General features: G+C 42.8%; 1 protein-coding gene across 3 annotated transcripts in view; it reads left to right on the top strand.

The window, feature by feature from the left end:
- PRKD1 (protein kinase D1) overlaps positions 1-13,237 on the top strand; it is a 289,590-nt gene extending 276,353 nt beyond the window's left edge. For all 3 annotated transcript variants that reach the window (XM_024210917.1, XM_024210916.1, XM_024210919.1), the window contains 2 exons: positions 9,522-9,607; positions 12,303-13,237. In XM_024210917.1, coding sequence (XP_024066685.1) covers positions 9,522-9,607; positions 12,303-12,521 — 305 coding nt within the window. In that variant the 3' untranslated portion in view covers positions 12,522-13,237. The remainder of the gene's footprint in view (positions 1-9,521; positions 9,608-12,302) is intronic.
- Positions 13,238-14,285: the final 1,048 nt, after the last annotated feature.

The raw sequence follows: 14,285 nt of genomic DNA, 5'->3' as shown, positions 1-14,285 counted from the left end.
AGGTGGCTTTCTGGATATTTACAGAGAGCTCCTTCCATGCATTGCGCGGGGGTGGGGGGGGTAGCATGGGAGAAAACATGAAAGTGTTTGTTAGAAAAGGGCAATCAAGACTGGCATAATTGGCAAAGTGAAGGCAGGCATCATCTTCATAGCCCATGAAAGATGAAAGGTAGGGTGAGTATAGGCTGTGGAGGTCCTTAAAAGTGAAGGGAAGTAAAAGAAAGGGGGAGGTGGGGGAGGAATGCAAATAGAGAGGAGAAGAAAGGGAGACGAGAGGAGGATATGGTCAAAATAATGAGCCATGATCTTTGCAGAAGTGTTTGGAATGGATATAAATGGGGCAATATAAAAGACAGGATTTGTCAAAGTCATAGAGGAGGAGGTTGCAGTACCGTGAAATGAGATGAGGTCCTTGGAGAATTTTAGCTGTGTGGATGCAGAGGAAAGTCCAGCTGTTCTGCAGGAATACATGGCAAGATTTAGACATGGCCTGATCTAAGGGTCTACAGGAAGGATGAGTCAAGGATTATGTCTTGTTTATGATCTTGAGTGATACAGAAGATGGTTGGTGTTGACCATGGTGACAGAGGTGAGGCAATCCTAATTATTCTTCTATTATGGAGCCCCATCTAATTTTTTATGCTTGTGCATAGGTTAACATTGTTCAGCAATATTCTTGCTAGGTACATCCAGTAGGTCTGAACTGCTTGAATGGAAAATGATTTTTTTAAATGTTCTCATTATGTTGAAAATCTTTACGTGATATATAACTTTCTATTGGCAATCATTCACTCAGCTCTGGCTGTTCTCCACATCATAATGAGCAATGCTGACATACTTTTGAGTGGTGAAAGAGAAAATACAGCCATGACGCCCAAAGCATTCTCAGAGGATTTGAGCATTTATATTATGCACATGAATCACAGTAATGTGTAGCATTGATTGTCATAGATGGTAGCACAATGGTGCTAAACTGACTGCATAGTCAAACTTAGTCCTGCAAAAAAACTGAGACAGGTTACATGGTCTTGGATTTTTGGATGTAGTTTTCATTTTTAATTTTTTTAGCAACTTTCCTAACTGTAAACTTGTGGCCAGATTTTCAAAAGTGGGAGATGTTGGGTACAGAGCTGTTATTAAAAATCTGGTTCTCAGTGAAGTTGATTATTTTAGACATCTTTTGGACATTTATGAAGAATACACTTAATACTCTTCATGTTCTGTCCATTAATTTAGTTTATGTAGTAACCTGTTGACAAAATGGACGAATCCTCTTTCTTAACAAAGTCCAACAGTATCACAATTTAAAGAGATCTAATGCCCTTTTCACTAAACATATTGTTTGTTTACTTTAGCACTTCTCTCATCTGTAACAATGACAATAGACTAGTCAGTTTTGTTTTCAGGATCTCTCATAATACTGGATCAATGCTTCAGCTTTTGAGTTGTGAACAATGCAAGAAAGAGTGTGGTTGTCTACAAAATTTTACAGGAAGGAGAAATTTTATGTAGATATTTGTATTAGTGTTTTATTTTGCAAAATGTTAATAAAAAATAACTAAGTTTTGGTCTCGAATTTGACCTGACATTCAGGCTCTCACTTTCAGTTGGCTCACTACCGTATCAGATCTCTGAAAGTTCAGTGTTTTTCCTTAAAAGGAAACATATCATGAAGAGATGTTTTTTTGGTTTTGGGTTTTTTTTTGTTATGATGAAAACATACAGCATTTCTTGAAAGAAAACTATTTTAAGTCTCCTTCAGACTACAAGGTACTTTCAAATCCACCAAACTTAAACGGAGGATTTAATTAATATCTATGACTCTGATGACCCTCTTGGATTCTGCTGTGGCATTATGTCCCAGAATTACTATAGTACTTCCCTTGTAACGTTAAGTGTATATTGTTCCTATTTCTCATTCACATTCTTTTTTGAATAAAATTATGATAAATCTTATATCCTGAACTGCAGAACTGTCAGCATCCTAAAGTATAGTTAGATGCCTCAATCCATTTGATATGGTATTACTTTATAACCATATGTGTATGTAACATAATGCCATCTATGTTTGATATCTCTTTTAGAAAAAAATAATAAAATGATGGCAAATAAGGTATTCTCTCATTTGATGATGTGCACTTCCACAATGAGTAATAACAGTTCTTTACAAAGTAAAACTATCCTGGGTTAGATACATTTATATTATGGAGGTATTGGTAGTGGCTCCATAATTAAGGTTGAGATGAGTTTTGCAGTTGAACCATGGATTCAACCACTTTGTTATGTATGAAAAATATATCGTCCCCAAAATTACAACACCTACTCCTTGAGTACAGAATTAACTTTGAGAATTTATAAGGAAAGCTCTTAGTTTAGAAAGTAAAATTCATTAATGATGTTTCCTTCAAGAAATTTAGTACCTAATATCAGAATTGTTTTTTGCCCCCAATAATCTCATTAACAGAATGACAGACTCTTTAAAGTTCCCATATAGTTAAAATTTATGGAAATCTTGGGCATAAACTACATTGCTCAGGTGTGTGAAAAATCCAAGTGTACTTAAGCCAAACTAACCCCTTGCATAGACAGTATTAGGTTGACAAAAGAATTCTTCTGCTAGCCTAGCTACTGCCTGTCAGGGAGGTGGATTACCTACACCAAAAGGAGAGCCCTCCAATCAGTGTAAATTCTTCTTCGAGTGATGGTCCCTATTGTATTCCACCAAGGGCTATGTGCCTGGAGCCAGAGCTGTTGAAAGCAGTACTGTTTGGCGGTCTGTGCATGCATCTTGTGCCACCCGTGGTTTTGCCCGAGGCAATAAAGGGGGCAGCGGGCTGCTGGCCTCTCCAGTTCCTTCCTCCTGCTGCCTGGAGCGAGTCAGAGCTTATCTCTCCTATCGTCCTTGTGATGCACTTTCCAAAATTTTACAAAATATCCTTAGTACTGTTAGTAGTTTAGATTTATTATTTTGTTCTGGTTTTTTTTTTTTTTTTTTAATTTTCCTTTCATACTAGATTTAGCACTGGTGATGCTGCTTCAGCGGTTTGCAATCCATAGTGTTTGAATCTGAGGTCTGATTATTTTAGAACCTGGTTTAAAAAAAAAAAAAATCAGTCTCCAAGTGTATCCTCTCTGATGGACTGCAACCTTGTCGTGGTGGAGAGGCTTGTGTGGGCTAAAGACCCTCAGAGCTACATCCTGGTAGGGTCCCTTTTTGCAAGCAGGTCTGAGATGAGGCTCCTGACTAACCACGGTCCAAACTTCACAAGACCCCAACAGTGGATTAGGCGCATATAGAGGACCTTTAGTACTCTGCGGCTGTGAAGGCAGATCAGGGTTGCAGCAGGAGGGAGGCCCGTGGCTGTCCTGGTTCTCCTCGCCCCTGGGTCAAGGTTTTCCTCCTGTCAAGTCTCGTGTGGTCAATGCCTGCACACCAGTTTCCCCACGTTAAAAGATTTCATGCGCAGGCCTCTGCCAAAGGGCTCACACCCGCACAAAGCCCTGCAGCGACGGATGAGTGGCGGTGAAGACAGGAGCAGTGATCTCTGGGAATCTTTAGTGATAAATTTGCATGCAGGTGGCAGCCGTATGACAGTTGTCTTTTGCTTGGATGAGACAGAAGTACATTTCAGCAGCAGCAATTGTGACTGAGCAGATCTTTTTAGGATCCCCTCCGTGCACCCCAAATGGGGAGGGGGCTAGAAAAGTTGCCCCAAACATAGGCTGTCTCACACTCTTCCAACTGGATGGCCCTATCCAGTGGGATCACTGAACCGCACGACCAAAACAAGAGATAAGACAATGAATTTCGCCACCTGGAATGTCTGCACTCTTATGGACTCTCAGCACAGTGAATGCCCAGAAGGACGAACTGTCATAATTGCCAGAGAACTGGCAAGGCTCAACATTGACATTGCATCTCTTAGTGAGACCTGCTGAACCAGTGAGGTCCAATTAAAAGAATGGAGGTGGCTACACCTTCTTTCAGAAAGGAAAGCCATCTGAAGAGAGAGACATTCATAGGATTGGCTTTGCCATCAAAAATACGATCGCCAGTCAGCTTTTGGAGCTTCCTGTGGGGCTCAATGAGTGTCTCATGACTCTTCCGCTCAAGCTCAGCAACAACCAATATGCCACAGTCATTGGTGCATATGCCCCAACACTTGATGAGGAAGACAACAAGGAGCAATTTTATAGCGCTCTTCATGCAATCCTCACAGCCACACCTAAGGCAGACAAACTCCTGGGAGATACATCCTCACTCCAAACACTGACACCTCCTTGACTATGTTATAATCAGAATTCAAGATTACACAGATGTCCATATAACACGAGCCATGAGAGGTACAGATCACTGTTGGACAGCCCATTGATTAGTAAGATCAATCATATATCTGCAGCTCCACCACACCGCAAACACCCCAAGACTAAGCAAAAGCGGTACAACAGCAAAGCACTTCAGGACCAAGCCAGCTGTGAGATGTTCCAGCAACACCTGTCTGAGAAACTCTCTAACTTGCCTGATAACATCATTGACACGCAAGAGCATTGGAATCAACTTAAAAATACCATTTGCAGTGCTGAAACTATAGGATATTCCATTCATTGGCACCAAGACTGGTTTGACTAAAACAACGAGGAAATCCGAGCATTAATTCAACGGAAAAGAACTGCATTGTGTAACTGGCAAAATTATTCCTCTAATCAACGAAAACATGAGGCTTGTCACCTGCTCAAAGACGAAGTCCGAAGGAGGCTACATGACATCAACAATAAGTGGTGGCAAGAGAAGGCCTCTGAGATCCAGGGTTTCATAGACCAGGATGACATGGGAAGCTTCTTTCAAGTAACAAAAGCTATACATGGGCCAAACTGCTAAGGCCCAACCCCTTTACGTTCCCAGGATGGTGCCACCCTCCTCAAGGAAAATGCAGCAATTAAACAACACTGGAAGGAACACTTTGAGAGCCTACTAAGGGCATGGCTACACTTGCAGATGTAGAGCGTTTTGAGCTAAGCCAGCCTTCGTAGAGCGCAGTAGGGAAAGCGCTGCAATCTGTCCACCCTGACAGCTTCAAGCGCACTGGCGTGGCCACATTTGCGGCACTTGCAGCGGCATTGGGAGTGGTGCATTATGGGAGGGGTGGGGTGGAGTGTGACAGGGAGTGTGTTGTGTGTATGAGGGGGGAGATAGAGTGGGTTTTTGGGGGGCTGAGAGCATGTCAGCATGCTGTCTTGTAAGTTCAGACAGCAGCAGACCTCCCCCTTGCCCCCCACCCCTCTCTCTCTCTCTCACAGCATTCCACAGGAATGGCTCGCACGCCGGCTGTCAGAAACGGAGCTTTGAAAGGGCATTTCCATCATTCCTACAGGAGTTCAAAACAATGACAAGAGTGGCCACTTGACTTAAGGGGATTATGGGATGTTTCCGGAGGCTGATCAGAGTGCAGTAACACAACATTCACACTGATGCCCGGGCGTTGTAGCCAAGACGCAGCAAACATTATTCCTCTCGCCGAGGTGGAGTACCAGCAGCGCTTGTAGCCACGGAGTCAGAGCGCTCTACATGCCTTGCCAGCGTGGATGGGTAGTGAGCTAGTGTGCCTGGGGCTCCTTTATTGCGCTGTAACTCGCAAGGGTAGCCAAGCCCTTAACTGCGAATCCACAGTCTCTGAAGACACCATCGAGTCTATTTCACAACACTCGGCAATGGAACACCTTGCTGAGCCCCCATCTTTTGAGGAAGTTTGGCGTGCCATCACCCAGATAGAAAAAAATCACAAGACACCAGGCCCAGGCGGCATCCCAGCTGAGGTTTCTAAGGCTGGTGGAACAATGCTCCAGCACAAACTTTGCCAACTCCTCGACAAAATCTGGACCTGTGAAGAAATTCTACCTGACTTTAAGGATGCCAACATTGTTACAATATTCAAGAAAGGGGACATATCTTTGTGTGGGAACTACAGAGATATTGCTCTCCTCTCCATCACAGGGAAGATCCTTGCCCGGATCCTACTAAATCGCCTTCTCCCCCTTGCCGAGGAACTCCTCCCCAAATCACAGTCAGGCTTCAGGCCATCCCGAGGCACAACTGACATGATTTTCATGATATGACAGATTCAGGAGAAGTGCAGAGAGCAACACCAGGAACTATTCATGGCATTCATCGATCTAACCAAGGCCTTTGACTCTATCAATCGTGATACCCTATGGAAGGTGCTGTGTAGGTTTGGCTGTCCACAGAAATTCATTTCCATCATCAGACTACTCTATGATGGAAAGACTGCCACCATTTTGTGCAATGGCTCAGAGACCAAACCATTCATCATTCGCACTGGTGTCAAGCAGAGCTGTGTCATTGCTCCAACACTTTTCTACATTTACCTTGCTGTGATCCTGATTCTCATCCGTGACCGCCCTCCTGATGGAATTGGGATAGAGTATCATATGGATGGCCAAATCCTCAATCTCTGACATCTCCAAACAAAATCTCAGATCACGAGAATTGGCATCACTGACCTTCAGTATGGAGATGACTGCCATTCTCTCTCTTTCTCACGCGCACGCACTCACACACACACACACACACCAACCTGCAAAGTACCCTAAATCTTTTTGCAGATGCCTATCACAGCCTGGGTCTCTCTCTCTCTCTCAGCATTGGGAAAAACAAGGTACTCTACCCAGTCCTCACCTGCACAAACTACTCTTCGTACTCCACAAATCACCATCGGTGGAGAACCCCTGGAGAATGTGGACCATTTTCCATACCTTGGCAGCCACCTCTCCCAAACAGCCAGCCTTGACAAAGAAATTGAATACAGGATCCACTGTGCAAGCACATCCTTTGGAAAACTACTCAAATGAGTTTTCAATTATAAGGATCTGCAAACAGGCACCAAGATCTTGGTTTACAAGGCAGTTGTCATCCCCACCCTTCTCTGGGTGTGAGACCTGGGTAACCTACGGACAACATCTCAGGCAGCTGGAGTGGTTCCAACAGCGCTGCCTCAGGACTCAGGAGGATTCTCAGGATCAGCTGGGAAGACCGACGCACTAACATCAGCATTCTCTCTGCAGCCAACATCAGTAGTATAGACGTGCAGGTCATGAAACACCAACTCTGCTTGTCTGGCCACTGTGTACATATGCCTGACACTCGCCTCCCAGAGCAAATACTCTTCTCTCAGTTAAGTCAGGGAAGAAGGGCTCGCGGAGGGCAGCGGAAGCGTTTCAAAGACATACTGAAAGTACATCTTAAAAAGGGAGGCATCAACCCAACAAACTGAGAGGACTCGGTGCGGAACACAACACAGTGGTGCCACACCATCCACCAAGTCACAGCTCACTTTGAGGAGAACAGATGTACTCATGAGACAGAGACGTGACAAAGGAGGAAAGAAAGGGCACAACAGTCCAGCCAACAACTATGTGTCCTCCAAGATTCCACCTGTCACTCCTGTGGGAAAATCTGTAGGGCACAAATTGGGCTCCTCAGACACTTAAAAATCCACCAATGAACCCCCTTGGCAGACATCATCCTCGCATCGAGGGATAGCCGAAGTGTGACTTTGTGAATCTCCAATACTTTAATAATGCAATTAAATCAACACAGATATTATAGGTCTATTCTCAGAATTCTTTCCATTGTTTGAATTGCCCTTTTTTAAAAGAACTCCTATTGAGGTTGAAAAAAATGTATGATCTTTGAGAACTCATAGGTGAGGTCCCATACAACGGCAGAAGGGCAAACATAGCACCTATCTTTAAAAAAGGGAACAAAGAGGACCCAGGAAATTATAGACCACTAAATCAATTTGTAAGCACCTAGAAAATAATAAGGTAATAAGTAATAGTCAACATGGTGCCACGCTTCAAGGTTCAATTCAGACCAGTGGCGCGGGGAGGTGTCACCACTTGCCCTACAACCTTGGGTGCCTTTCAGTGCTTTGCTGCTGTAGCTCTCAGCCTAGGACACTCACAGCCAACCCACAAGTATTCAGGTCACCCCCTGAGTGTCTGTGTGCTAAATAGCTCTGGTTTAGCAGCGTCTACAGCCCCACGCTGGCTTTCACCAGGCTTGGTTACAACCAGCCAGGTGACCTCAACACACTCCCAGTACCAAATTTCCACAAAACCATGTGCCCTGAAGTGAATCTCCTGGACAGCTCAGGGAAATAAAAAGGTTTGTTGCTTCTTTAAAGAGACAAAAGCACATTGCAGCTTATTAACTTAACGGGGGTAAATACATTCTTCCCTTCAAACACAGCACTGAGTTGGTTTGTAGTAATAAACAATTAACAATAGGACATAGGTTAAGTGATCCAACTGAAAGGAATAAAGTTAGAAAGGATTACAAGGAATAAAAGTGAGGACATGCATCCGGAAGTGTAAAACTTAATCTAGCAAGATACAGGCTTTGTTCTATGTGGTTTTGCTCACCAAATCTTCCTTCTTCCAAGTCATGGCTGACTTTCCCGTAGTCAGGGCCTTTCACAGAAGTACAAGATGGTGTCTTCCTATGTGAAGAATCTTTTCCTGAGCACATTTCTCACCTATATTCAGTTCTCAGAGACTTCAACTCCCCACCCTCCTTGCTTGAAGGACCCATCTTTCTAAGCTTGCACGAGCTCTGTTCGCTTGTGTCTGTATAGCAATGGATACCAAAGATAGCTTCTGCCCTTGCTTGTATCTTCCAAAGTTCAATTACCTTGTTTCAAGAGGCAGAGTGACTTCATGCTGTTTTTCCCTTCCTGTGGGCTTCCCACCCCCTGTAAATTGGGCTTCCTGTGTTTGATTACACCATGCTAAAATGTACATAGAAGAGAGGTAAATAGCTGTCATGTTCACTCCTGTCTGGCTGGTTTTTGCTTTGTTTGGAAACAGATGGTAAAGCCTAATATCCATAATTCCTTATATAGTGTTAATATATATATTTTACAATGCTGTTAATCACTAGTGTATTATAGGCTTTCATAAACACCTCACTTGACAAACATTTATAATACAGTAATATTGTATACAATCAGTCGATTCAGTTGCTTATTACTAGAGGTTTAGACCCCTTGTCTTTACAGCCCAGATAAAGTTTATCTTCCCTGCTGGAATCTGTCTCTGCCTCTTCCCCTGACCCCCACCCCGCGCTTTTTAGCATTGTTTACTTTATATGTAAATGGACTTCATTGTCTTTGACTGATAACCAGGCAGGTCATAGAAGTAAATACACAGCAAATTCTTTTGTCTAAGGCAGAGCTGATTACCAACTCCCTTTTGATATGCCTGGCTTTAGTCATCATTCCAGAATAGATCCGTAACTCTTAATACACACATCCCACAAGAATATTAATGATCATGAGTTATTAGTTTTCCAATGACATATTACATGACACCTTTTGGATAAAGATTATAACCACACTGAATTGGTCAGACCAGCCGAAACTCATTATCTGAGACCTGTGAACCCCTTCCTGCCATACGTTTTTATATTTCAGCATGATATGTTCTGAAATTATTTTTTTCAGCTATTGATCTCATAAATAATTTGCTGCAAGTGAAAATGAGGAAGCGTTATAGTGTGGACAAGACGCTAAGCCACCCATGGTTACAGGTAAAGCTATACTTCATGCTTTTTCCCTCCTTCTGTATGCATATTTAGATTCTAAACATGAACATTTTTTGGTCTTTAAACAGAGTAGAAGCTGTAAACCCTGATAATTTTCTCAATTCCAGGTAGCCTTTTCCCTGTGCACAGGATATTATTTATTTTTAAGATAGCAAAGTTTCATATTAGTAAGACTTCATTACTTTTACAAAATATGCTACTTTACAATACACTAGTGTACTATGGAATACCATAAAAAACTAAGCTTGTCAAACTAACTGAACAACATACATTTTGTGCTGTAGAATCTTAAAAAAAAAAAAAAAAAAAAACCTGATCTTAAACCCATTATAATTGATAGAAAGACATTCACTTCAGTGTGCTTTGAATCAGGTCCTAATTTGCTTATTTACACAGCTAATTAACTGGCAGCAGGTCTCCCATGCATCAGTGTGAATTAGCGAAGTTCTACTGTGTCTTCAAGGAGAATACAGCATTGTTATTATTGTTAATGAAAGGAAATTTTGCAAGTGTTAAAGCTGTTCCTAAACTTTAAGTCCAACAGTACCAGTTTCTCACACTGAATCGTAGGCTTTACTATCCAATGGAACTGTCTTCCAGTCAGTTATATGTTGAGACTTAAGTTGGAAGCAGCCAAAACCTGTTGCAGGGTAAAATACAGAAAACTAAATGGATGCAGGCAGTGGGTGTGCATTGGGTCCCCTATCAGAGAGGTTTACCATTCAGAACCTGATTCCGCAAGGTATTGAAAGTCCTTAATCTTCCACTGAAGTCAACAGGCATTCAGAGAGGTGCCTGCAAAGCACCCTTCAAAAGAAGTTGAGAATGTTCATCACTTCACAGGAACAAGCTGTAAGAGTGGAGTGTGAGGGAGACAGTTGTGTTCCTCATGAGCCTGAAGTACTGGCATGTATATTAGGAGCTCCTAGACTTCTACTGGTATGTAGGCTTTAATTTCAAAGTTATCATTTGTAGTCACGAGGCAGTGAGAATCCTGGGGGTCATAGAAGCATTTGCCCCTAACCATTTGGAGATATGTACTTTTCCCCCTCATTCTGTAAAAGGCTCAGGAGTAAGTAGCTTCTTATACAGCTCCCACGATTGTGATATTTAATCACCTCTCACAGATACAAAGTGTACTGACAGAAATATTCCTATCTATCTTCTCCTATTGACAGGGACTAGGTATTTATGAACTATTTTAGCTACTGTTTGAGTGAGAAACCAAAATAAATCACAACAATGAATGTGGAGGTGCTTGGTTTGTAGCAAGCCTTTAAGGCACTACTATTAATGATTACTGAATCTGTCATATTGTTCAGTGGTTTTACAGGCTATGTAATTTTTCCACACCACATTTTCCTTTTAATTGGACATGAATTACTTGCTGTCTTATGAAAAGATATTCACATTGGTAATAGAGCCTCTTCCACCCTTGTACATCTCTCTCTCAAATATCAACATCTCCATTAGGAACCAGCTATAAAACTCAGTTTCTGAATTAAATTTTATATTTTGGGATGTTTGTCCCTGCCCACTAGCATTTGTTGCCATTTCTCTAGGCTGCAAATCAGACTGACTACATTTCCTGTTTTAACAAATTTAATAAAATTCCCAATGTCTGTTAATCTAGGTACTTACATTGCCCTCCTCACCATAGTATTTGATCTATGTAATTAGTGGATTTTTCTCCTTTATACTCCCCCTATTGACATAGGGATTCCCATTTTACAGATGCGGAATGGAGGTAGAAGCAGAGCCGTCCCTAGGGTATGGTGAATCAGAGCAACCACTCTGAGCCCCGTGCTTTGGGGGGCTCCGCGGGCCCACACAATTGGCCGGTGTGGTCAGTCCCGGAAGTGATGCATTCGTCACTTCTGCCCTGGGCCCCGCTCCCCACTAGGTACGGCCCTTGGCACAGGATTAATTAAATTTCTCCAAGTCACAAGAAATCTGTGGCTGAGTTTGGAATTAAGCAAGGGCTCAAGTCCCAGTTTAATGCCCTATACCCCCTTTCTACCCGTAAAATTGACTGTGCAAATAATTTCAAGGCTACTTTGGAATCCTAGGAGGCGAGTATTTTTACCCGAACAAATTGATGCTGGCTTAGAGTTTGAAAAATCAGAGCCTCGTGTCCAAGCTGACTCCTGATCTTGTCACCAATTACTATACACTGAGATTATGAAACTGCCTTGTCTATCATACATTTGATGTGGTATATAGAATATAAACTGGATGGGGCAAGGAAAGAGCTTGGTATAGTCCCCCATGCATTATATACCTGGTGGGAAGGGGCATCAATCTGATCTGCTATCTGTGCGTTTTTTCCCCCTTGCAGTTTTATTCAAATGATATAAGAGCCCCTAGTCTGCCATTACAGCCCATGTAAGGCATAATAGAGCCTTCTGGGACATCTTTGTACTACTCCAATGGTACAGTGTATTATCACACAGTCTAATCAAATGAATTTACTAAACAATCATATGGAAAAAAATTGATAACCATCAATGCAGGCTAATTTCATGCTAGAGTAATTACTCCGGTCAGAGGGAACAATGTAAGAGGAAAGCAAGGCATTTAGACAGCAAAACAGAATGGTACATCTCACTCTACTGGGAGAGGGATTACTTGTTTTTACAAATACTCAAACTAATACTTCCCCTTTTGGTTTTTCATGCAGGACTATCAAACCTGGTTAGATTTAAGAGAGCTTGAATGTAAAATCGGAGAACGCTACATCACCCATGAAAGCGACGACTCACGATGGGAACAGTATGCAGGAGAGCATGATTTGCAGTATCCAGCACATCTTATCAATCCAAGTGCTAACCACAATGAAAATACTGAGCCAGAGGAAGCAGAGATGAAAGCCCTCAGTGAGCGTGTCAGCATCCTTTAAGTTGCATCCCCTATCATCTGTCAAAACACTGTGGAATTAATAAATACATACGGTCAGGTTTAACATTTGCCTTGCAGAACTGCCATTATTTTCTGTCAGATGGGAACAAAGCTGTTATACTGTTACCACTGTTGATGCATCCGAGTTGCCAAGACAAATCAACAGAAGCATTTTTATTTTGTGTGACCAACTGTGTTGTATTAACAAAAGTTCCCAGACGCACTAAACTTGTTATTGTGAATAATTCATGTATTAAATGCATTAAAACCTGTCTCCGCTGTGCCTTTGCAAACTAGTGTTTTTCTTACTTGAGCCTCATATTGGTAAGAGAGAACCTTTCCATACCAGTCTCTGTTGTGTGTGCACCATTAGTATTGTAAGTGTAAGCAAACTCTTGAAGAGTAGATTATTACTGCTGTTCTGTGAACAACTTCTACCATTTGGATAAAGTGTTTATTTGCTATGGAAAAAATATATTGAGATAAAGATATAAAAAAGCATGAAAATAATAAATTACATAATACTGTACAGTTTCAAGTCAGATGCACCATCTGTGTATGTGTATTTATATAGACACAAGCACACACACACGGTGCAACCTGCTCTAAAGCCTAAATGCCTTAGTCATGTAAACTGCAGTATACGTCAGTTGTATTTCCCCTTTTCTTAAAACATTCTGCTCTAACGTAAATTCAGAAGCTGAACAACATGTTGCCTTTGTGTATGTTTTCAATAAAAAGTCTTGTTGAAATAGATCTGTTTGATGGTGTTATCCTGAGTTGCTTTTCCTGGCTTGGTTGGGACTAGGAGCATCTTTCAGATTATTCTTTCAGCCTGTGGAAGTTAGTTACATGGAACCACTGAGGGAGCCCTTCCAAGTGGGAGCAAGAATGTGCCATCTGCAGAGCAAGGATGAGTTGTATAGTTAAAAATTACTTTCCTCTTAAGACATGGCTATCTCTATGAACACTAGGAAGATTTAATATACTGAGCACAGTCTGATTTGGAACGTGCTTTTTGGAGCCTGATTTTTGCACCAGTTAAGTTAGTGGGAGCTTTGACTTCAGTGAGCACAGGAATGGGGTCTCTCAGGATCAGGAGATTGAGGAAGAAACACTCTTAGATCCATGGAGATGTTTGTTTTCCTTTTGAGTTTGACTCCTTCGATTAGCTCACAGGGTAGTTAACATACATGAGCTTGAGAATTCATATCCTCTCCCCTATGGCTGTTGGAAGTTATCCAGAAAAATAATACAGCCACACTTCATTTCCATGCAGCTTCCCTATAGGCCACTGTTAAGGTTGCTAGGCATCCGGTTTTCGACCGGAATGCCTGGTCCAAAAGGGACCCTGGTGGCTCCAGTCGGCACCGCTGACCAAGCCGTTAAAAGTCCGGTCAGTGGCGCAGCAGGGCCCAGGGCTAAGGCAGGCTCCCTGCCTGCCCTAGCTCTGCACAGCTTCCAGAAGCTGCTGCCAGATCCCTGCAGCCCCTAGGTGCTGGGGCCAGGGAAGCGCTGCATGCTGCCCTCACCCCGGGTACTAGCTCCCCAGCTCCCATTGGCCGGGAACTGCGACCAAGGGGAGCTGTCGGGAATGGGTGCCTGTGGGCACAAAGGCAGCACGCATCATGCAGAACCACCTGGCCACTCATGCGCCTAGCAGCCGCAGGGACCTGGCGGCCACTTCCTCAGAGCCGTGGTAAGCGCCGCTGGGAACTCGCCCCACCCCCCACTGCATCCCAATCCCTTGGTCCAATCCAGAGCC

This window comes from Terrapene carolina, unplaced genomic scaffold (genome assembly GCF_002925995.2).
Source record: "Terrapene carolina triunguis isolate 2854851 unplaced genomic scaffold, T_m_triunguis-2.0 Scaffold96, whole genome shotgun sequence".
Taxonomy (NCBI): Eukaryota; Metazoa; Chordata; order Testudines; family Emydidae; genus Terrapene; species Terrapene triunguis.
Note: the sequence above shows the minus strand (reverse complement) of the source record. Positions and strands in the feature narration are given on the sequence as shown.